This window comes from Alosa pseudoharengus, unplaced genomic scaffold (genome assembly GCF_046254945.1).
Source record: "Alosa pseudoharengus isolate Yale_2024_CS ecotype anadromous, Long Island Sound unplaced genomic scaffold, YU_APseudo_1.1 YU_APseudo_1.1_scf_2, whole genome shotgun sequence".
Taxonomy (NCBI): Eukaryota; Metazoa; Chordata; class Actinopteri; order Clupeiformes; family Clupeidae; genus Alosa; species Alosa pseudoharengus.
This window is the reverse complement of record NW_027468663.1, coordinates 20,420,386-20,443,588: the sequence shown is the minus strand read 5'-3', so window position 1 is coordinate 20,443,588 and position 23,203 is coordinate 20,420,386. Positions and strand designations below refer to the sequence as shown.

The 23,203-nt window shown below is 39.7% G+C and overlaps 1 protein-coding gene across 1 annotated transcript; it reads right to left on the bottom strand.

Moving 5' to 3' along the window:
• Positions 1 to 3,426: 3,426 nt before the first annotated feature.
• On the bottom strand, positions 3,427 to 16,563 carry LOC143134038 (phospholipid scramblase 1-like). Its single transcript, XM_076294101.1, has 10 exons — positions 16,450 to 16,563; positions 9,282 to 9,307; positions 9,004 to 9,072; positions 8,826 to 8,908; positions 5,766 to 5,808; positions 5,412 to 5,632; positions 5,165 to 5,326; positions 4,793 to 4,954; positions 4,640 to 4,695; positions 3,427 to 4,546 (listed from the first exon to the last, which is right to left on the bottom strand). Exons 2-9 carry the CDS (start codon positions 9,292 to 9,294, stop codon positions 4,663 to 4,665), a joined length of 786 nt encoding a protein of 261 aa, XP_076150216.1. The 5' UTR covers positions 9,295 to 9,307; positions 16,450 to 16,563; the 3' UTR covers positions 3,427 to 4,546; positions 4,640 to 4,662.
• Positions 16,564 to 23,203: the final 6,640 nt, after the last annotated feature.

Here is a 23,203-nt window from a genome sequence, read left to right as displayed (position 1 = left end):
TTTTCCCTGCATGAAGACATTTCTGTGCATGTTACTGAATAAAAAAGGTATAAAGAATAAGAGAGGTGTGTAAGGACGTTTTAGAAAAATTCAAGTCCAGATGAGGACATCAGGGTCAAGACTGAAACAGATGTTTGTGATGTCAGAGCCTTTAATTAAGATGTGGTGTTTTGTGAGGGTGCAGTTGATGCATAGCTAGAAGTTGTGTTCTGTGCTTTTTAATTAAATCATTGTATCCAGTACATTTCAGATCAGGAGTCCAGGGTAAGGATTGGGAGAGTTGGGGGTAACTCGTCATGAGTATGAACCCAGATAGGTGAGCGTAGGATTTGGATACAAACCAGGGCAATGGTGTCTGTTGTGTTGCACACCATAGAACTGCACAGCTCAATCTCAGTCCCCTGGATACTGATTGCGTTACTACTGTGCAATCTGAGAATTTTTGGATGTGATGGCTGTTATAAGAGAAGTTTGCCATGTGCAGGGCAGTTTCCTGTGGAGCACCTCTACTGTGTTGTGCTGTCACTCTGGTCTGTTGGTGGGATGTTCAGGATGCTGATCCACCCTCATTTTCTTATTGAAACAAAACATGATTCTCACATTGCTTCAGTTTTCCAAGGTGGGACATGTATCATTGCTCATGTAGAGGACTGCATCGTCCACCCCAACGCTTGGTTGGTGGGTGACCTGTGGAGGGCCCATAGAATTTAGCAGGTGCCTGAGGTGTGCCAGGATAAGCCTTCCCAGTGTTTTAGATGTGATATCCGAGTTGGTCTGTGATCATTCAGTTCCATTGGGTGCACAGACTTACCTAATCCTATTTACCATCAAAAACAAAATGACAAACGAAATGGCAACCTTTTTGTGCAAAAAACATTCCTAACAGATCAGCCTTCGAGAGCATTTCACTGGGGTCATCAAGCAGCCATCTTCCTTCATTGATGTTTCTGTTGAATTATGCCTACAATACCTCCAGAAGGCTCAACAGTGATGTCTGGTGTCCCAGACCCACCCCCCTCCACACTCATAATGGGTTTTACCACCAAATTCTTTGGTTATTCCTCTTTGTAACTATTGCCATGGCCATTTATGATGCTATCAGCAACTAGTCAAACCGCAAGCTTTTGATGCGGGCAAGTTATTAGGTTGGGTTATTAGCTTAAAGGTGGATTATGGTGATGCAATTGGCTAGACTACTGAATAAAACGTTTGATTAGTCAACAAGGGATGGGGGTAAATGTCTGGGATCTCAAAATCCTCTTTCCGCATACTGTAGGCTCATAGGCTCTATGCAAATTGATTCAGCCTTGCATCGGACAGATAGAGACAAGGTCAGCCCATGTTCAATAGCTGCAGTAGGAGGGAGGAGATATGGAGAAACACTGGGTTTCTAACAAGCAGGTTAGTTCACAGAGTTAGTTACAGTTACAAACTTTGAGTTAAGTTTCTCACTGGAACGGAAAGCTTGGAGTTTCCCCTATCTCACTGTTAACAAACTCAGATTTTTTTAACAATACCCTCTTTCTGGAATACTGCCCAGGTCTTCCATAAGACTGAGAAAAAAAATGTGTGGAAGACTTGTGGGCAAAAGTCTGAATTCTCCTATACTTTAAAATGACAAAAGGAGTAAAACAACACAATATTTAATGTCAGTCAATATTTAATGTCACTTTTTACAAATGTTTCTTCATCATCAAAAGTGCTAAATATGGCTAAAGAGTGTAAAAGTTAGCCTCCCCATTTATGAAATGTTTTGTAACACTTTGTGTTCCCTTTGCCTTTATAACCTCATCAAATCTCTTTGTTTGCCATCTGTGCAGCTGTTTTTTTTTTATCTTCTTTCAGCCCATTCCTTGCAACATATTTGTCCCAAATTTACCAGTTTGCTTGCAATGAATCACATACAGCCTTCTTCAAATACTGACTTGTGTCGAGAGGCATAGATACATGTGGCAAGAAAAGCACTGGCTTTGGGAAATTACTAAGGAAATTAATAAGGAAAGGCTTCTACCATCAGTGAAAAGGTTAAAACTCCTTCAACAAGACAATAATCTAAAACACTAAACAAGGTCAACTGAGTTGAAAAGGAATAAAGAGAAAGTTTTGCAATGGCCTTCCCAGTCTCCAAACTTGAATATCACTGAGCACCTGCTCAGATATTTGCATGGGAGATTTGGGACAAATATACCAGGAAGAAAAGTACACTTTTTCCCATAGTATAATTGTCCCAAATATTCCCAGTACACATTTCTTCCTGGAATCTTTGTCCCAAATCTTCCAGTTTGCTTGACTGTCAGGCATGCAAATATCGGAACAGGTTTTCGGTTAGGGCCCTATCTTACACCCGGCGGATCATCATCAAGTCTTGTTCCTATCTTACACCCAAGCCAGTGATGGCAAGCATTGGAGTTCACCAGTTGTCAATTAAAAATTGCGCCCACGCAGGGATGGATTACTGAACAGGTCTACTGTTGTGAGAGGGCCACAAGATGGTGCTGAATTGAACTCCGTCCTTACTGTAAGAGTATTAGTGTTGGAGGAGTCAAATAAAGTGACACAACACCTGTAGAAGCCAAACCCAGATGTTGGTCCTGCACCCGAGTGTCATCCTGCAGCCCTTCACTGATAAGCCAGAATTCCAAGAAGTGACTGAAACCGTGTTCTATTATGATGGCCCAACCAATGCTTCTGAATATTATGAATATGCTGAATTGGTTGGCAGAATGTCCATCAAATAAAGATAAGAATTAATACTGTGATTAACATGCATAGAAGGATATACAGTATATCGTTTATAGTTAAATGTTACAATGCTGGTAAGAAATTAGTACAAATTGAAATTGGCAGAGTAATTGTGACTTAAGAGAGAATTAAAGTATTGTTAAAGATATATAGCCTGACGAGCCAGACCCACATTAAAATATAGGGTCTGGGCACTCACCGTTGGCAGTGCTCAGTCCGAGGGGCGGGATAATCGGTTGTCTTTCAAATTCCCTTTGCAGGCAATAGGACAGCGCTATGAGTCCCATGCGTTTCATGCTAGTTGTCTAGTTGCCAACTTAAAAAAAGGTTGTGTCGTGCTCGTGTCACACTCTTCGCCAACATCCATCCATCTTCTTTGTTTTCAAGTAGCAGGGAAATTCAAGCCAAACCGTTGCCATCTCTTCCATCAATTATTATGTTAAGCCCGCCTAATGTCTCTAATCACGATTTGATTGGCCCGATAGAAGTTTCATTTTTCCAGCTCACAAGCCAACGGAGTTGCTAGACTAGCCCTGGCAAATGTAATTTGCTGCCACTAGGGTGCGTCTAGATTTCTAGGCTAAAAGATATATGTTGTGATTGGAAAATCTAATAATGTTAATTATGATGTGTTACTGTTGAATGAGACTCATAAAAGAGAAAACATTGTAATACACCTTGAGCGGGGTTTGATCAGCTTTTATTTTGTGTGGCAGTGACATCAGGGGATTCTCAAGTTGGGGAGGTAATGAAACTTGTCAGTGGCACTAAGCCCTTCTTGGATTCCCCTTGAACGGGTCAGCAGGAAACAACTTAAGCAAGCTGAGATCTTAGGTAATTCTAGGACCAAAATATTCATTTATTAGTCATTCGATAGAGCTTAGTGTATCTTCTTCATGTGATGTTGATTTTTGTTCATTTGATTAATGAAGGAACATTTGTAAAAACTGACCATGCATTAAAGGTGAAGTCAGTGATCATTATTTCAAAGCCCATAACATGTTTTGCCATATTTAGCAATCATCTCCTCACAACCTGCTAGCCCATTCCGTCAGTACATTGTTAAAAAAAAAAAAAAAAACTCTCTGTAGGTGGGCCCAGGCTCTGAATACTGGAAACAAAGGTGGGGACTTTTGCACTTAAATGTAAATATAATATCTTAGAAAGTATGCTCAAACCCTGGAATATGAGTTATTAGGTGTTTGTTTTTAGAACATAACATGAAATAGGAAATACACTTATTCAATAGGTTTTACTTTTCTTACAACCACAAATTGGTGCCGACACATAGCAGTTCTGAAATTGAAGGGGGGAAAAAAAGATTGGCTTGCCTACTCGTCCTACAAGAAAGCTTATAGTATGTCTGTATATCTAGTACTTTTCCCTTATTTATGCCTCACCGATGATAACCTTGCAAGACATTCCAAGGATGAGGACTGTTCTGATGCACTTAGTGCTCTTATCATATCACTGTCCTGCATCTTAAGAAAAACGTTTCAGTCTGTTTATAACAAAGCTATTCGGCACCTGCTTTATTAGTTTATAACAGAAATGGAAAGAAAACTAAAATAATGTTTTGACTTCAGTCCTAAATTAGGGTATATAAAAATCAGCTCTACGATAACAAATAAAAAGTTTAGCTATTAACACATTTACTTATGTACATTTCTTCCACGGTGCTGAACAGTACAAGAACTGGGGGTGTGGAGAGTACACAGCCATTCTACAAAAGAGTTGGCGATAAGCAAAGATTTGCAGCACACACATTCATTTAGTGTCACACAAGCAGCATGCCCAGGTCCACCTACAAAGGAAAACATGTATCACTTTATGTGCACACCGTCAGCACCAAACCAAACAAAACATTTTTTCACATTCAAATGGTAGGCTTACTTACAGAGCTTGATATAGGGAAAATTCTTATTGATTGCCATGTTCGAAGAACATGAAATCCTGAAAGATAAGCAAGAGGCAAGACGTTAGGTACAGGTAAACACAAACCAGACAAACAAGTATAAATGGCCTGATGTCAGCAATATGCTTTGCTTACGATGAGAAAACAGGCCCCAAATAAGACAGCCTTTATTTTCACATCCAGGTCCAAGGGGAACTTAATTCCAAAATTGTCTGCATCAGTGAAGGCTTCTTGCATCAGACCAGTCCATTGTTTAGAGACGTTGCCAACTTGTGTGAGTTCATCCAAAGACACAACCTAACGAGTCATAAAAGTGTCATGCAGAATTGAGATGTTAAAATGGTTATACAATAAATAATGTGTTGCAGATTATTGTATAAAAGACAGGCTCTCTAAAGATGCACATAAATTAAATGGTCTGGTCATGGTTGATTGATTAGTTGATTAAATAATATTGCTGTGGTGACATGGAACTAAAGTGTTATAAATGCACTTTGGCTGTTCTACCTGAAAATCCACATCTGCACAGCATTTGCATGGACAACATGGGCCCACAATTTTCAAGACGTCCTCCCTTTTCTCATTTTGAATGGTCAGCTTGGGTAGGTAGGGATGCCAGTTCTGAATGATATATCCAATAGGGTTTCCGGGTGGTGCTTGTACTTCCAGCTGTAAGAGATGCAAGACAAAAAACAAAGTTAACTTACAACCCCAACAAGTGGTCATTCTCTTTCTCTGACAAAACATACTGCACCTCCTGGAGACAGCAGGGAAAGCAGCACAAGGAGCACTTCAATGGCCGCTTTAGGGTGATCACTTCAAGGCCGTGATTATCCTGAATATGTAAGACGAAGGAGCGCATAGGTCCGCAGCACTGTCTGTTACAGCAGTCATTCTCCTCAGCTGCATAGAACACCTGCTGACCCATGATGTTCTTCACCACATACTTATTATTGGTCTCCCATCCCAATATTGCTGCATGGCAGAAATGAAAGGCAAGTTTAAATTAATGCCAATTTACTCATAACATCAGAATTGAGGAAACAGCTCAGTAAATTGATGACAGCGTGGGTGTGTACGTATGTATGGGAGAAATGCTTGTTGTTACCTTCAGCTAACTCCACTTTCTGATGAACAAGAAGCTGATCAATCTGTAATAGGTACAAAATCAATACAAAACCATGTTACCTCAACATAATATGCATGTAAATAACAAGAAAAAAAATCTCCAAATTGTCTCCAAAATTTCTTTTTTCCCCTGAAATACAGTGTCAGTGAATAGACACGTTACTCAAAAGATTTTTTACTTGTATCACAAGAAATAAACAGTCTTTTTTTAGATCTCACCTGTTTCTCCTAAGAGACCGTTTGGAGAAATAAAGCAAGATAAGGACAGATTAAAGGGCCGTTCACACCAGGAACAATAACTATAACACTGATGTGTGTGCGGCACTGAGCAGGACTAATGCACGTAAGGGTCTGGATGGTATCCCCGGACACGTACTCAGGGCCTGTGCTGTACAGCTGACTGAGGTTTGGACTGACATATTTAATCTGTCACTACCCCAGGCAGCTGTCCCACCTCCATCGTGCCGGTGCCAAAAACACGCCTTAATGACCTCGTCAGTACCTTGCTTAGGGTCCCTACACATAATACGAAGCACCAACAACCTAGTTAGCGAACCCGGAGTTTATTACAGAAGACTGTTAAGAACACTTACCAACTGTCCATCTACCAGCACCGCAGTCACGCTATGCAGAGAAATTATTTGGTCACCTCTATTAACGATTTACAGCTCCCATTGACTTCCATTCAACACATGTAAACAATGGGGGAGCCGGAAATCGTTAAAAGAGGTGACCAAAGAATTTCTCCGGATAGCGTGACAGTTGGTAAGTTAAACCCTTAGAACCCTAAGCTGTTTTTAGGGCATTTTCACTACCTTTATTCATATGGATTTATTCTGGTCATTGTAAGTGCCACACACACATATTATATATTGTTTTTTTCAGCAGAGTCTAGGCTATCCAGATCATGTCATCATGTCATGTATTAGTACTAGCATGTCATGTATTAGTACTATTTTGACATGTATCTCACCACAGCAAGCTCATAGCTCTACATGCATTCCATGTGTGTGTAGGGCAGACTGTCCTGAACCTGGCAATATAATTGCCATGTTGGAGGGATACTCTGGGGCTGAGCAATTTACAGAAATATGTGGTGTGTGATTTACGGAAATAAATGCCATTTTTTATTTAGTGATGAAAAATGACCTTTCTGCGCTCCATATCTGTGACACGAACTGATCTGACCTGACTTGACCCGAGTTTGCGTGTTAGCCTGCGTGTGCGCACTCATAATGATTCTCAACTTTTTACTGCATTGCCATGAACAAAGTAAAGGCAAAAAAGGTGTTTCTTTGTTGAACAAATTGGGATGCAATGTGAGCCTTAAATTGGATGCCATGCAGGAATTTGCCAGGATCTCAAAACCGGATTATGAACATGCTTTTGCCATAGAGAAACACACGATAGCGTTGGATTATAAACATGCTTTGCCACAAAAACAGACAAAAACGTGGGGTAAGTACAGCTATATGAAATTATTATTTTGCTGTCACTTCGTCTGTTTTATAACCCAGAAGGATGTACTTGGTATCAAATGATAGCTCCGAGTCTCCTCTTTCATCTAACATGCGTGGCATATCCGATTACGGGTCCGCCAGTAATTCAAACGAGAGTAATGGGTGTGCAGTGGTTTGTGTACATGACGTTATTATTTTGCAGTCACTTCGTCTGTTTTTATAAGCCCGAAGGATCAATATACATGGTACTGATGGATAGCACTGTGTCTCCTCTTTCATCTGACATGCGTGCCATATCTATGCGATCACGGGTTCGCGAGTAATTCAAACGAGAGTAATGGGTGCGCAGGTGAACGCAGAGAAGTATAGACTGTAAATATGATGCAATTTTATTTAATTTCATGATTTCTTTTAATTTTCATACTTGATCGTACATCGTGTGTAGTCTCGTTGGAAAGCCCGGCTTCTGCTCTGTCACGCAATAAAGGTTTCATCTCGCTGTGATGAACAGTTCCGGAGCAATTTAACAGAGAAGAAAGGGTGTGTTTTTTGACGCACTTTGCGTCAATCGGGTTCTTAGGGTTAACAGTCTTCTGTATTAAACTCCTGGTTCGCTAACTTGGTTGTTGGTGCTTCGTTTTATGTGTAGAGACCATAAGCAAGCTACTGACGAGGTTTGGTGCTCTTTTGAACAATATTACTGGTTAAAAAATGTTATTTGAGAAGTGTTTAGCTTACTGCCCTTAGCTAATCCACTGCTTGCGATTTGGGGCTATAGCATATACCAGGCCAAGCTCTGCAGTGGTTGATCAATGAAAATTACTGTCTACATGGCTTATTTGATGTGTTTTAATGCAGAAAATTATACATTCCAAAAATAATTCCGTGGAAATGCATGGATTCCAGTTGCTTCCAGTAGCTGCAACTGGAATCCATGCATTTCCACAGAATTATTTTTGGAATCTGATTCCTTATCATACCTGTTCATTTGTACTCGTCGCTCGACTTATCGTGACTAAATTCAAGATGCCTGCAAACAGTAAACTTCTTGAAGGTACTGTCTGTATAAATCGTCTTGTAAATAAACTACCGGTCCTTTTTAAAGTTCTCAATGTCTCGTTTTAAATGTCAGGGCCCATGAAAGTCTACCAATGAAGTGTGGAGATACTTTGAGCCTCGTAAATGGTCTAAAACAGTGATTTATTTGCATGGCTAGGCCGATGCCCGAGGCACCCCCATTGAAAAAGCTTTTGGCAGCATCGGCTAACTAGCGCCAGATTTCGGAGTGCAGGGGACAAGCCGAGATGAGCTATGAGACATACGTTCACACTTGGTATCATGTTTCAACACACTTTAGGTCAATATCACACCGAAATTCTTCTTTAAGATCTCAAAATACTTTATTTTTCTTCTCAATCTATTCATATCTTGTCTTATTTCTGCTAAGGGTCCCTTTGAAGAAATCTGTTAGACTTCATTTCAAATTTTGCTTTCCTATGGGAAGGTATATGAACAAATATGAGCCTAAATAAAAGAGCACATCAAAAGCAATAGCCTACAGTGTTGGTGAAACACCTTACTTGAGTAAGATATTCCAGGCCCGGAGGGCAGTTTACAGGTCTCTGTGGATTGGGCATCAATCCCATCTGAGGAGGCACATAATCTGAGGACGACAAGGAATTGAAAAAGTTACCTATATCCACATAATTTTATAGAAAGTACCACCCCCCCCCCCCCCCCCCTTAGGCATTTGCTCACCAGGTGGCACTTTTCCATCAGGAATGGCTGAGAAAACGTTTCTCTGTGGTTGAATGTTGATGGCATTACCTATGTAAGTAAAAGAAAGACCAGTAAAGTCTGTTAGATCAGGCAAATAGGTTAGGCTATAGCCCATTGAAGGCTACTCATTTATGATGGCAGTGGCCATTCCATAATGGCTCAATCAAAATTGTAGGCACAATATAAATTGTATCCAGGTGAAAAAACACCCAGAACAAAAGAAAGGAGTGAAATGAAAGCTGTCAAATTCAGCCTACCTCCAGCAGCCATGAAGCCAGCGTTGCTTATCCATAGGAAACATGGAAATAAACCAGACAAACAAGTTTTTTTCCATTACCCTGCACATGTGCTAAACCTTTGAAATGACAAATACAACTGAAGTAGCCTACTGAGAGGGACACTCAAATTAGGTATTGTAGGCTAAGTGCAGAAGTACGCCATTTGAGACACAATGTAGACCTAGGCCAAATATGTAGCCTATTATTGTTGGTATAATAACAGGCCTAATAATTTCTAAAACGGTTACTACATTGGCAAGATTTCATAAAATAAAATGGCACAGCAACGAGAAATGTAACGATTTATTCATAGATAGCCTACAACGGAGTATTAGGGCCACAAATATTTTTGCCATGACGAGATGTCAACATTAAACTCGAAATTTTGAGAATAAAGTTGAACTATCATGTCGCCTTACAATTACATATTGTATACAATACAATACAATTAAGTGGTGGTATGAGCGTTCATTCAATGCATGCATATGCTAGCCTTGAAATCTAGACGCACCCCTAGCGGCAGCAAATTATATTTGCTGCCAGGGCTAGTCTAGCAACTCTCCGTTGGCTTGTGAGCTCCAGAAATCGAAACTCAATCAGGCCAATGAAATCGTGTATAGAGTCGTTTGGTGGGCTTAACATAATGATTGATGGCAGAGTTGCAACGGTTTGGCTTGAATTCCCTGCTACTTGAAAACAAATAAGATGGATGTTGCTGTTGGCGAACAGTGTGACACGAGTTAAGCTTTTATTAAGTTGGCAAACGTTTGAACTAGCCAACTAGCTCCGCTGGTGGGAAACGCATGGGACTCATAGCGCTGCCGCTGTACTATTGCGTGCAGAGGGAATTTCAAATACAACTGATTATCCCGCCCCTCGGACTGAGCACTGCGAACGGTGAGTGCCCAGACCCTACATTTTAATGTGGGTCTGGCTCGTCAGGCTATGCATATGCGCGTTTGGCGAGAGAAACTGAAACCACTCGATAATGTTGGTGGGTCATTCCGTGTCAAATCAGACAAAATCCAGGAAAATGGTTGCAGCACCGAATTTTCCTCAAAGTTTGTCTACACAATGTTTAGGTTCCATAACTAAAACCTGTAAAATATTTTTGTTCAATTCTATTGTTGTTTCCATAGACTTTTTGCCCTTGATTGTTTACACTCTAAAAGGCCTTATCTTGAAGGCCATGTTTGGACATTCATATTTTAAACAATATTATCCCTAGCCTCACCAAACTTTTTAGAGTGGAAGACAAACATGTTCTCAGTACGATCCAATCATTAAAAGTTTGTACCACAGTCTCATTGGTTTTATAGAAGTACCTTGTTTCAGAAAAAAACATGCAAAAAAAGTGATATTGAAGGTCTCAAAACTCCTTTATTGTGACACACCTGCCATCAATCAGTATTTTCTCTAGAAATATAATCCTTTGTTAATGTTTTCCCAAAATGTGAAGTCAAAAACAAAAGGCCATGACAATAATAAGGATAAATTTTTGTGCCATTTTCAGGCAACTGAAATGATGTGTGGGGTAGCTAGTAGGACCATAAAAATCTATGTGGAAATAGCTAAGTATAGGACATTTAGTGTGTAAAGTACCAATATTGTCCCAATTCCTATTCACAGAATAAATGCATGTAGTTACAGGTGTTTTGGAACACCAAAATAAGCATTTACAATAAAAAAATAGATTTTAGCGCCCCCTCAGGTGAAACACAACATAGCATTTTACTTCTTTTACAAGTCAAGTCAAGCCATGTTTATTTATAGCGCATTTCATACACAGAGGTCATTCAATGTGCTTTACATAAACAAAACCAAACAATAATAACAAATAAAAGCATAGAAGGGCAATATAGTCAAAGAATAGTTAAAAGGTAAAGATCATAACAAAAAGAAAACATAAAAAAACACAAGGTAAAATCATTTAAAAATAAGGAATAATTAGTAAGCAAAAACAAAGGCAAAAGTAGTAAAAAAGTAATCAAATACAAGGTAGAATAATTATCAAGGCAGATTCAGAATTTGTAACTAGGTGCAGTTCGCAGAAAGCATTTGAGAACAGTTTGGTCTTCTTAAGTCTATAAAACTGGCTACAGTTGGGGCCTTTTTGATGTCATCCGAAAGTTGGTTCCAGAGCTGAGCTTCTAACAGTAGGTTTTACTAACAGGTTTTTCACCTGGGACCTGAGAGGAGTGTACTGCTGAAGCATGTCTGATAGGTATTTAGGTCCTGCTCCATTTACTGATTTATAAACAAGCAATAGTGCTTTAAAGTCAATTCTGTGACTTACTGGAAGCCAGAGCAGGGTACAAGGCATTCTGTCAGATCATGAATTTTATTAAGTCCCGTCAATTGAACTCACAAATGTTTGGTGTCCTCTGTCAAGAGATGGGCTCGGGGCATGACAAAATCCTGTTGCACACAGAGGTGCACTGGCCTTCCAGAGGGAGAGTGTTACAGCGCTTGTATGAGCTGCGCGAAGAAGTCAAATTGTTTTTAACTGAAATTAAATCAGAACTGGCGAAGCACCTTGACGACACTCTGTGGTTAGCTTCTCTGTCGTATTTGGTCGATATATTTGACAGAGTGGATGCGTTCATTCAAAAACTTGCCCTCTGGCATGACCGCATCAATAACGGAAACTGTGAAATGTTCCTGAGCCTTGCTGAGTTCATCAGTGATGCACGTGGCACTGATTTCTCCTCTCTCCTCCAATCAGCTCTAGATCACCTGTCTGCGCTGATGAACCAGTTTGCATCCTATTTCAAGGAGGACTACCGCTCATTTTTGTGGGTTCGGGATTCATTTATCTGCACAGCAAATGAGCTGTCGCTGCAAATGCAGGAACAGCTTATTGAGCTGAAGAGTGACAGTAGGTTAAAGCACCTCTTCACCACCTGTCATCTTGCATCCTTCTAGATAGCAGTGATGCAGGAACACCCCCAACTCTCCAACGTAGCCTTAAAAATTCTCCTTCCTTTTGCATTGACATACCTGTGTGAGGCAGGTTTTTCAAAACGGACTGCGCTCAAAACTAAATATCGCAGCCGCGCACAGATCGAGGATGACCTGAGGCTATAATCTAAAATTAAGCCAAGAATTAAAGATCTCTGCAAAGAAAAGCAGGCCCACGTCTCACATTGCCAACATACAACGTTTTGACAAAGATTACTGTATAACAGAGGCTAATAATAATAATAATAATGATAATAATGATGATGATGATGATGATGATGATGGGCTACTACTACCTAATAATATAATTACCACCAAACCAAAAGTACAAATTCAGTGGATTTAGGCTATAGACAATATTTTTCAAAAATCTCAATAAAGAAACTCAGCAACAAACCCACATTTTGGGCAGATAATCCTCACATACAGAATGATATATGGTAAATTTTTAAAAAATCCTTTTAACTGTCTACATGGTGAAATGAGAAGATGAAAATGGGCTTTTTAAAAATCAAGCCCAATTTAAAAAAAATGCTCTGACAATATGATAATGATAACAACCAAAGTTAATGCATGGAATTACACAAGATACACCTGATTTGATTGGATTTTTTAATTTAACAGGAAAATATACTTTTATTCACATAGTTTCACTAATGTGTGTGAAATACCAAAAGAGCCAATAATGTTGGAAGTTGAACAAAAAGGATTTGAAGGATGAAACTTCAAAGGGCTAGCCTGGCGAGCCAGACCCACATTAAAATGTAGGGTCTGGGCACTCACCGTTCGCAGTGCTCAGTCCGAGGGGCGGGATAATCAGTTGTCTTTCAAATTCCCTCTGCACACAATAGGACGCAATAGGATATTTGTTTTCAAGTAGCAGGGAATTCAAGCCAAACCGTTGCAACTCTGCCATTAATCATTATGTTAAGCCCAACAAACGACTCTATACACGATTTCAATGCCTGATTAAGTTTCGATTTCTGGAGCTCACAAGTCAACGGAGAGTTGCTAGACTAGCCCTGGCAGCAAATGTAATTGTGTACTATTGTGTATACTATTGTGTAATTTGCTGCCGCTAGGGGCGCGTCTAGATTTCTAGGCTATCAAAGGGCTGTAGTTTTGGAACCATTAGTGATACAGATATACTATTAACGATGTATGCATAGGTTTGGTCTACAAACACCTGTGATTTTTTTCTGTTTTTTTTTTTTTTTTGGAGGGTGACCTGTCAGCCACTGGGTGATTTGACACGGAATGACCCATAGGTTTACATTTATTCATCTGGGAGATGCATTTCATGGGGCTATAAAGCGTTAAAGCAACACAAAAGAGTTTTTTGTACCTTAAAATAATGTTTCCAAAATTGTTTCTGTGGTTCATCAACTAACAGGGTGAACGGCACTGCACCGCACTAAGGGCCAGATGTACTAACGCTTTTGCGCCCACTTCAGGCGTATTTGTTTCGCAACGTGCGTGTAAAATCATTGCGAGGTATGTACAAACAGGCCGCAATGATGTAAGCGCAAACTGCCTGTCGCGGGAGCTGAAAGTGGCAGATTGCGATTGTCATGTCATGCATATGCATTCATGGGAGGATCCAGGGGAAAGTGGGAGTTTAGCGTAAAAAGATGGGAGGGGAAGAGTAAAGAGCGCCTAATTATGTTACCGCCACGGTATGTACAAAGACTGCTCCTGAAAGCGAACGTCTATTCTGCGCCTAAATACTGCGCCTTGTAAAAGCAGGTGTTAATCCAAATTGAAGTTCAGTGCTTCAATAAGAGAACCTTTCAAAGACAACAGAATCGCTATTTAGAGCACCAGTTTTGCAAGTCTTTGTAGGCTACTATCAAAAGCAACATTAACTTTCGTTGGCCTTTCGAATGTCTTACTTTCACTTTCACGTCATTCATTTAAACTTTCCTACTTGCTAGATTTTACCAATCTTCCATAGCCTACGTTCACAAGTAGTTTGAGTAGAACTACTGATCTTCATTATCTCCCTGCTCGTTGACATCTTATCATCTATGGTATTATTTCATGATCGCTAAATGTTTGATTCTTTTTTTATGTTGTCATCAGTTAACTTCATTCAACTGCGCTTGTAGGCTCTGCCATTCAGTTGTGGACGTTCGTAAATTGCGTTTATGGGCGGAGAGAGGCAGAGAAAGGCGCAGTTTACACCAAGGATTGAACGATTGATAAATACGACGGAAACTTGGGTCTGTCAGCGTTCGCAGTCTGCGGTTTGTCCATGGCGCTGATAACGTTACGTTCGCAAATGTACGTACATCTGGCCCTAAGTTTGTTAGATCGGGTTGTAGTAGCGGATCTGTAGTTCGATAGAATGAGACATAAGAAACTACAAATTTGACTTGAAAAATGTCGCAATACATCGTAATTTCATGCAACATATTCTACCTTGTCTATGGACATCGTTATTTGCAAAGCCGTTGCTGGATAAACAAATAGCGTGCGTGCGACAGAGGAAAAGTTCTTTGGTGTTGCAGTCTGCGATTTTACGCGATTTCAAGCTCATAACATTGTTTGTCACATACAGCAATCTCCTCGACCACCTATGCCAATTCCGTGAGCACACTCACTGGGACAGCCTGTAATGGCCATAAACAGTGTTCGAATTACCATAGGGCCCGGTAGTGCCCCGCCCCCTTAGTTCTGGCCAGGGCACTACTAGTTCTGCTCGAAATCACTGTCAGAGGGGGCCAACTCATTCATTGTCAAGTTGCCAACCCGTAACTATGATAATCTACATTTTCCCCGTTGGTTGCAATGTGTATTTCCCCCCCCAGAATGCAGGGACACTGCTCCGCATAATAGCCCCCTGTCCTGTCCGATCTCACCCTCCTCTGAATCGAGTTGTTATTATTTTTGCTAGAGCGTTGTTAGCGATTGAGCAATTAGCAGCAGAATGTATAATTTAATTAGAATTAGATATTAGAAAATTGTTACAGAAATGTATTCATAGACTAAATGCAAGGGACAAGGGAAGGGTCCTGCCTGAAGAAACTCGTCATCGCAGGCAACACGTTTTTACCTACTTCGGCAGAATGGAGGATTCTCTGCGCTTACATTGATGACAAAGCCAGAAATCGTTTAAGGGAGCGCAGCTTAAATGCGCTTCTTTTTCTGAGCATCAATGCGCCTCCCCTGGTCCAGTTCAACCCTAAGCCATTCGTGAAATCATGGCTCAAGGCTGGGCATCGTCCATCAACTGCGTGGAAAACGGGAAAAAATGCCCAGAAAGAGACCAATAGGCCACTTTGGGACTATCTCCAGTAGGCTTAGCCGAGATGTGATAAAGACAGCTGTTTTGTGTTAACTTTCAGTTTTTTCAGTTGTGCGATGTTCAGTTGTGCACGTAAAATATAAGCTCTGCTCAGATTCATTTTTGACAATAGCCTTTGTTATTAGGCTGAATTTCAGAATGTCAGATTTAATTTTAATAAACTGACTATACCCTGCTTATTATAATATATTGGATGTTGAATCTGCTCAGATTCCGTTTTGACGATAGCCTTTGTTATTAGGCTGAATTTCATAATGTCATAGATTTCATTTTAATAAACTGGCTACCCTGCTTATTATAATCTATTGGATGTTGAATACCCCCCCCCCCCCCCCCCCCCCCAAGTGGGCCCCCCAACGGGGTAATTCGAACACTGGCCATAAACGAAACATTAAAACTTAGCCTACGTAGCCTAGAGTTTCTGTGGGAATACTGAAGGTAGGGTGATCTACCTCTGGCGTGTTTTGTTGGGTCCTAATTGTATCAAATATAAGTGACGTTATTTTACTGTAGCCTACATATTAATATAAAAAAAACTTCCTGCACGCGGATTGTACTCCACCTTTAAGAACTAGAAGCAAGTAACAGCCAGAAACTCTTCCCTCGACAAATCTCTAGAGCAGTAGATCACACAGTAGTGCTAGCCTACAACTTCAAAATATGAAGCTACGACATAATCACCGACTGCCAGGAAGCTAATAAATACATGTTTTGCAATGCATATTCAGTGATTGCCAAACGTTATAACCTGTCATTTTGATAAAGATCAGCACCAAAACCAGGCTGTGAATAGTTTGGTTTACTTATGAACCTGTGGAGTCAAAGTAGCCTAATGAAAGGCCAATATGTAAAATCGTCTATAAAACAAGACAAACTTACCACTTGTAAAGCCAATCTGTCGTCTTCCTGAAATGAAACTGATGCCAAACTAACGTTACCACTTGCAGGAAATAGTCATATGATGAACCGGTTGCTAGAGGCAACACCCAGATAGTATCACCCTACACACAGTAATAATAGGGGATTCGTCTTGAACCGTGCTAAAGTTGGTTTTATATTGGACGTTGGATATTCGACACATTCGAAAAATCTATTTAGCACTGACTATGAGGGTCGAGTTTGTGTCAAACCAACTTTAATGTGTTTGAACAAGGCCTGCCTATATTACACAAACCTTATTTTGTCCAAAAACCCATGTTTTGATTTTATGAATTTTTTATGCTAATAAAAGATTTCAATCTATTATGCAGCTTCAGCTTTTGATTTTTGAAAGGGCTTACTGCCCTTTCTAGTACACAAAGCTTCTTTTTCCCTAAAACCTACTCTTTGATTTTATAAAATTTTTAATGTTAAATGTTTCATTCTATTATGCGGCTTGCCCTTTTGACCTACCCATGTCAAAACTCATCTGGTGAACTCGGATTACTGCTCTATATAGTACACAAAGCTTCTTTTTCCCAAAAACCCATTCTTTGATTTTATAATATTTTTAATGTAAAAAAAAAAAATGCTTTAAATCTATTATGTGGCTTGACCTTTTGACCTACCCATGTCAAAACACATCTGTTGCACTCAGCTAACTGCCCTTCATAGTGCACAAAGCTTATTTTTTTCAAAAACTGAGATGTGTTTTGACATGGGTAGGTCAAAAAGGCAAGCCGCATAATAGATTTGAAACATCAAAGAGTAGGTTTTTAGGGGAAAAGAAGCTTTGTGTCCTAGAAAGGGCAGTAAGCCGAGTTCAGGAGATGTGTTTTAGTATGGGTAAGTCAAAAGGTGAAGCCGCATAATAGATTGAAATCTTTTATCAGCATAAAAAAAATCATAAAATCAAAACATGGGTTTTTGGACAAAATAAGCTTTATGTAATATAGGCAGACCTTGTTTAAACACATTAAAGTTGGTTTGACACAAACTCGACCATCGTAGTCAGTGCTAAATAGATTTTTCGAATGTGTCGAATATCCAACGTCCAATATAAAACCAACTTTACCACGGTTCGACACCATAGCCGCAGCAGAAAGCAGTCTTTTCTGAGATGAATATGTTTTCAACCCGGAACTGTGTATAGGCCTAGGCCTACAGCATGTACAGACCGCTGCAGGCAGCTACATCAAGTCGAATCCCCTTAATGCCATGCCAGAATCACGGATGCGTCTGCGGCTGTAGCTGACGCTTTTATCAGCGCATCAAGGTAGCAGCCTACAATAAGCTAAGCAGTGCCAATAGGCCCTTTCACACTGGCGAATTCGCCGCGATTTTATGTAGCCTACCAGAATCGCGGAACGATCTGTCCCTTTCACATAGACCGAGGCGGAACAGCGGGACAAAGTATCTCGCCAAATTTACTACCAAGCCCCCTAGACATTTTGCCGAGTTTTTTCGTTCGGGTGTTACATGGCAACTGGCTCCCGTGTTAACTGGCTGCGTTAATGACGTTTCATGATTGATGACGAGTCTTTGACAGATGTGGCCGCTTGCAGATTTGTCACTTTCTGATATAGGCTACTAGAGACGCACACAAATATGCATGACATGTTTAAAAGTCAAAATTGTATGTAGTACTACATGCACTGGACCATTAATATGCCACCCAAAAAACAAACACCTAAATAGCATAAATTAACTTAACGTATGGAACCACGGATAAATTGACCTGTTTGCTTGGTAATCAGACGTCTATCAACTTGCGCCACGAGCCAGCTGACGGCACTCACAGAAATTGACTTCAGTTGTATGATTAAAGGAAGTTCATGTTATCTGGCTACAATGTTATCATGCTACCGTTGCCCAAGCCATTTAGTAGGCCTTCAAAGTATCATGGTTAAGTTTTACAAACGTTTCACTGAGGTTAGGCTGTGGCCGCCCCTACCTGAAGTGTCTGTAGAGCAAATAAATCAGCAAATAAATCAAATAAAAATGTGTATCCTTGTGTTGTGTAGCCTATCCTTTTGTCCAGCCTATTCTTTTAAGAATTCAGTTCATGAAACACAGGCATTGAAACCAGTGGCGGAGCTAGGGGGTGGCTTAGGAGGCTTAAGCCCCGAATCTTTTTTCAAAAGTCCCGAATCTTTTTTTTGTGTTTTAAATTCCCGGCAACTCTTATTTCCAATATAACTTCTCCTCGGTTTCTCTATAAATGTCACACAATGCTCTATTACTGAGGAAATATATCCCTTTTTTTCAAAGCCCATGAAAAATAATTTGACTTGCTACACGATCTATGCCAGGTCTCTGGGCTATCCGCTACTATGGTGATTTCAATGGTTAGATTGATTTGTTTAGATCCAGTGAAAATGCTGCCTTGACAACGCTATGTCATGGCTTCGGTGTTCCAAAAAGCCTGTCAGAAGTCTGTCACTTTTACAGTCTGTGATAAAACACTTTTTGTACATGTTGTTGAAACGTTATGTATATTAGAAAGTTTTTCAAAATACCACCCAGCTCCGTTCAAGCAACAGCATCGCCCAGTGAACTGACGGATGGTGTTGTTTCAGGTTGGTGATTTCACGTTAAGAGCTTTCAGTCAGTTAGGCAGGCTAACGTTAGGCTACTTGGATAGCTCCCTAAATGCTTAACGTTAACCTTAAATGTCCTCGTTCGTCGCGGAAAAGGCAAATTCAGTACTCTCATAGGCTAGCTAAGCCTAATGCAGAATAAGAAATTCCAGCTCCCAAAACAAAGTGATCCTCGTCTTGTAATAAATTAGGCTACACTGTTTTGAAATGTCAGAAAACCCCATTAACAGTTATCTGCCCATGTCAACTTTTCAGTGTCATATGTTGCACAAAAGAATGTTAACTGTTAGCCTACCTTAAAACCTTGTTGATATCCTATTCACCACCACAGATCTTATAATCCAAGAGTCCGCATAAATATAAAAGTCATGTTATGTTGTTTTGGCTGCCTAACTAATTATTAACTAAAAAAAAAAAACATTACAATGATATATTGAGAGGAAAGGGCACTTTCCATAAGTGTGTTAATCAAGCACCATGCAGTCTGCATTCATAATCTAGGTGCTTGATTTTATGCACCTGTGTAAAGGGACCTGATGAAACCTATGAATAATCTTGCTAAATTACAAAATTAATATAATTTATAAACGCCTATGTCAAGATGATAATGCATTCCTTCTAAAATACCCTTGTATCATGATGACTGGCCATACTGTAATTATATCTATTATGTATATTATAGTATAAGATATTCTATATATTTGTCACACAGATGAGATCAGGGAAGAGGAAGAAGGAGAATAGCAATAATAAACAATAATGTCATATCAAACAATAGCCTAATGAAAATAAACAAACACTATAATATACAAACCATAAGAAACGCTTAATTAACTAAGTATGCTAAACAGATATGAACAGATATTGCCTCTTGAAAGACCCAAAACTATAATTTTACACAGTGTGCCAGTCAGATACCTTAAATCTGTTGAATGTTAGTTTCACATTTTTTAAGTCTCAATGTGTCCATTAGTTTACACAAAATTCACTAGAAGTCATTATTTAAGGGGTTATTTAAAAAAAAAAATAAATGGGCTAAGCCCCGAATGTTTACAATGTCTGGCTCCGCCCCTGCTCCAGCTCCAGTCCCGAGTTCGACTCCGACTCCAGCTCCAGTCCCGAGTTCGACTCCGGCTCCTGATCCAGTCCCGCATCAGACTCCTGCGCCGGCTCTGGTTCCTGATCCGGGCCGCCGCCCCCCCTGACCCGTCGTCCCCCTGACCCGCCGTCCCCCTGACCCGCTGTCCCTGTCCGGCCCTCCGCTGTCCCTGTCCGGCCCTCCACTATAAGAAATATAGTTTTCTGAAAAAAAGTGGTTTTGTGGTACAACTTGCCCCCGGTGCAGGGTAAGTTGTGCTTTTGGAGAGAATGCATTGGGTTAAATTGTGCCATTGATTACTGAAGTAAAACAGTACATTTTGATCACCACTAAACCACGGTAACGCTTTAGAATAACATGTGCTTATTAGGTATTAACAGTGCATAATAAGCAGTTAACAATTCATTACTAACAGTTAGTTAACTGTTGTTATCCTTTAATAACATTAACTAACTGTTAACATGCAGCTTGTAAGTGATAATAAGCAGCCTTTTAAGTTACTTACAAGCATATTTGTTAACAGTTGTAAGTGTTAACAAGCAGCTTGTTAATGCTTGTTAATGGTGTATAAGACAAAGAGGTGTATAACTAATACGCTTATAAGACCTTTCTTACCTATTTGTAGTAAATTTTGCAGTCCCCCAATCTAAAGCGAGGACCATGTAGCCTAAAGTTCCACAAGCCCAACCTTCTATCTCTCTATACTGTATCTCTCTATCGAACTTGGTTTAGCTGTGAGAAATACACCTTCAAAATTTTTGCAGTGAGAAGGAATCAAACCCCGGTCTCCCGCGTCAAAGAGTGCATCGCTACTTGTTGAGCTACACTACTGTTCCTAATTGGCTGATGGAAATTAGCTAGCTATGCTTTTTACAAATATGTTTCTGATGGAAAAGTGGTGTTTAATTTCCATAATCTTTGTTCAGTGAACGCATAAAACAGTTTGTCAGTTTGTCAGCAGTCTAAAGATATGCCAGCTTTGTATATAGTTTGGTTATCTAGCAACCGAGGCTTAAAGACGATAAGTGGGTGCGTTCAAAGCTCTGGTTTAAAGTTGCAAACATAGGCGAACGTTCGTGATCGATTTGAAACATGTTTCAGTTTGCCTTGAACAGAGGCGAATATTCGTGGTCTGTTTCTGCATTAATTAAACACCACTTTTCCATCAGAAACATATTTGTAAAAAGCATAGCTAGTGTGATATAGCACTTCGGAATATAGAATCAAAATAAACAATTTCATCAGCTGTACAAGAAAACTAGTGTAGCTCAGTAAGTAGCGATGCACTCTTTGAAGCAGGAGACCGGGGTTCGATTCCTTCTCACTGCAACAATTTTAAAGGTGCATTTCTCACAGCTAAACCAAGCTAGATAGAGAGATATAGTATAGAGAGATAGAAGGCTGGGCTTGTGGAACTATAGGCTACATGGTCCTCGCTTTAGATTGGGGGGCTGCAAAATTTACTACAAATAGGTAAGAAAGGTCTTATAAGCGTATTAGTTATCCACCTTTTTGTCTTATACACCATTAACAAGCATTAACAAGCTGCTTGTTAACACTTACAACTGTTAACAAATATGCTTGTAAGTAACCTAAAAGGCTGCTTATTAACACTTACAAGCTGCATGTGAACAGTTAGTTAATGTTATTAAAGGATAACAACAGTTAACTAACTGTTAGTAATGAATTGTTAACTGCTTATTATGCACTGTTAATACCTAATAAGCACATGTTATTCTAAAGCGTTACCAATACGTTGCCGCAGATACCAGGCCTTTTCTATAAATTTTGCCAAAGCAAAAACATCATTTTCAAACAGCCATCACAAAATCTCCCCTTCATATTTCCAAAATATATCAGGATTTTTTAACTGAATTGATTCAAAAAGAGAGTTCCTTAAGTCACAGTATAAAGGACAATAAAAAACAAAATGAAATTCATCTTCCACAACCTGAAGATTCACACAAACGTAAGTGTTCAGGTGTACCTTTAAATCGACAAACTTCCACTGCCAGAGGTAAGGTATAGTTCTCAATTGAGTACAGAGGGACCTCTGCCTTCTCTTTAGATTAAGGAAAATATAAGGTTCTGTAAGATAATCATTCTTAAACTGAACATAATTTCTAAGTTTTGGCTTCTTCCATATGTCCTTTTTCCATTGATCTTCATATTTACTTAACAGTCTTTGTCTGACAACATTTATATTACATTGCATATAATTATTTTGGTACATTATATGCAAGTCAGACGCAGACAGTATTATTGAAACCTCTCCAGACCAGGGGTGATGCTTTGCTCTATCCCAATTAAAAATGTTCCTAGTTAGCCTTTTCTCTGGCAGACTGACAAGGCGGTTCCACAATCGCACCATTTCACACCTTTGTTTTACAATACATGTATCCTATCCTGCCTCCCCATTAACAGCTACCTTTGCTGCATATTTATGCACACCAAGAAAACACCTTAAAGCACGGTTTTGAACAGAGCAGTCAAAAACCTCTTCAAAGCCCCAAAACTGAGTCAACCAAAGATTTATACAGTTGTGTAAATGTAGAAAAACCAAGATCTGTACATAGTTTCATTTTACTCAACACAGAACCTAATGCTCTTCCAGTAGACTCTGCTAATACTTTCCTTCCCTCTGTAAATTTCATATTTTCATCAAAAACAAAACCAAGATATTTATAATGACGAGTATACTTTAAGGGCACAGGGCCAAACTAAAATGTATAAATACTCTGTAGTTCACATTTTTTCCTAAAATGAACAACTTGTGTTTTTTCGCTATTAATAGTAAGACGCCATTTACTACACCATGAACTCATAATATTCAGCATATTTTGTAAATTCACTTCTTTTTCAGCTATCAAAGCAATGTCATCTGCATAAAGCAGAATACTTAAATTAATGTCCTCAATTGGCACACCAAGATTACCCTGCTTAAAGGAGAATTCCGGTGTGATTTTGACCTAAAGTGTTTTGAAACATGACGCCGAGTGTGAACCTATGTCTCATA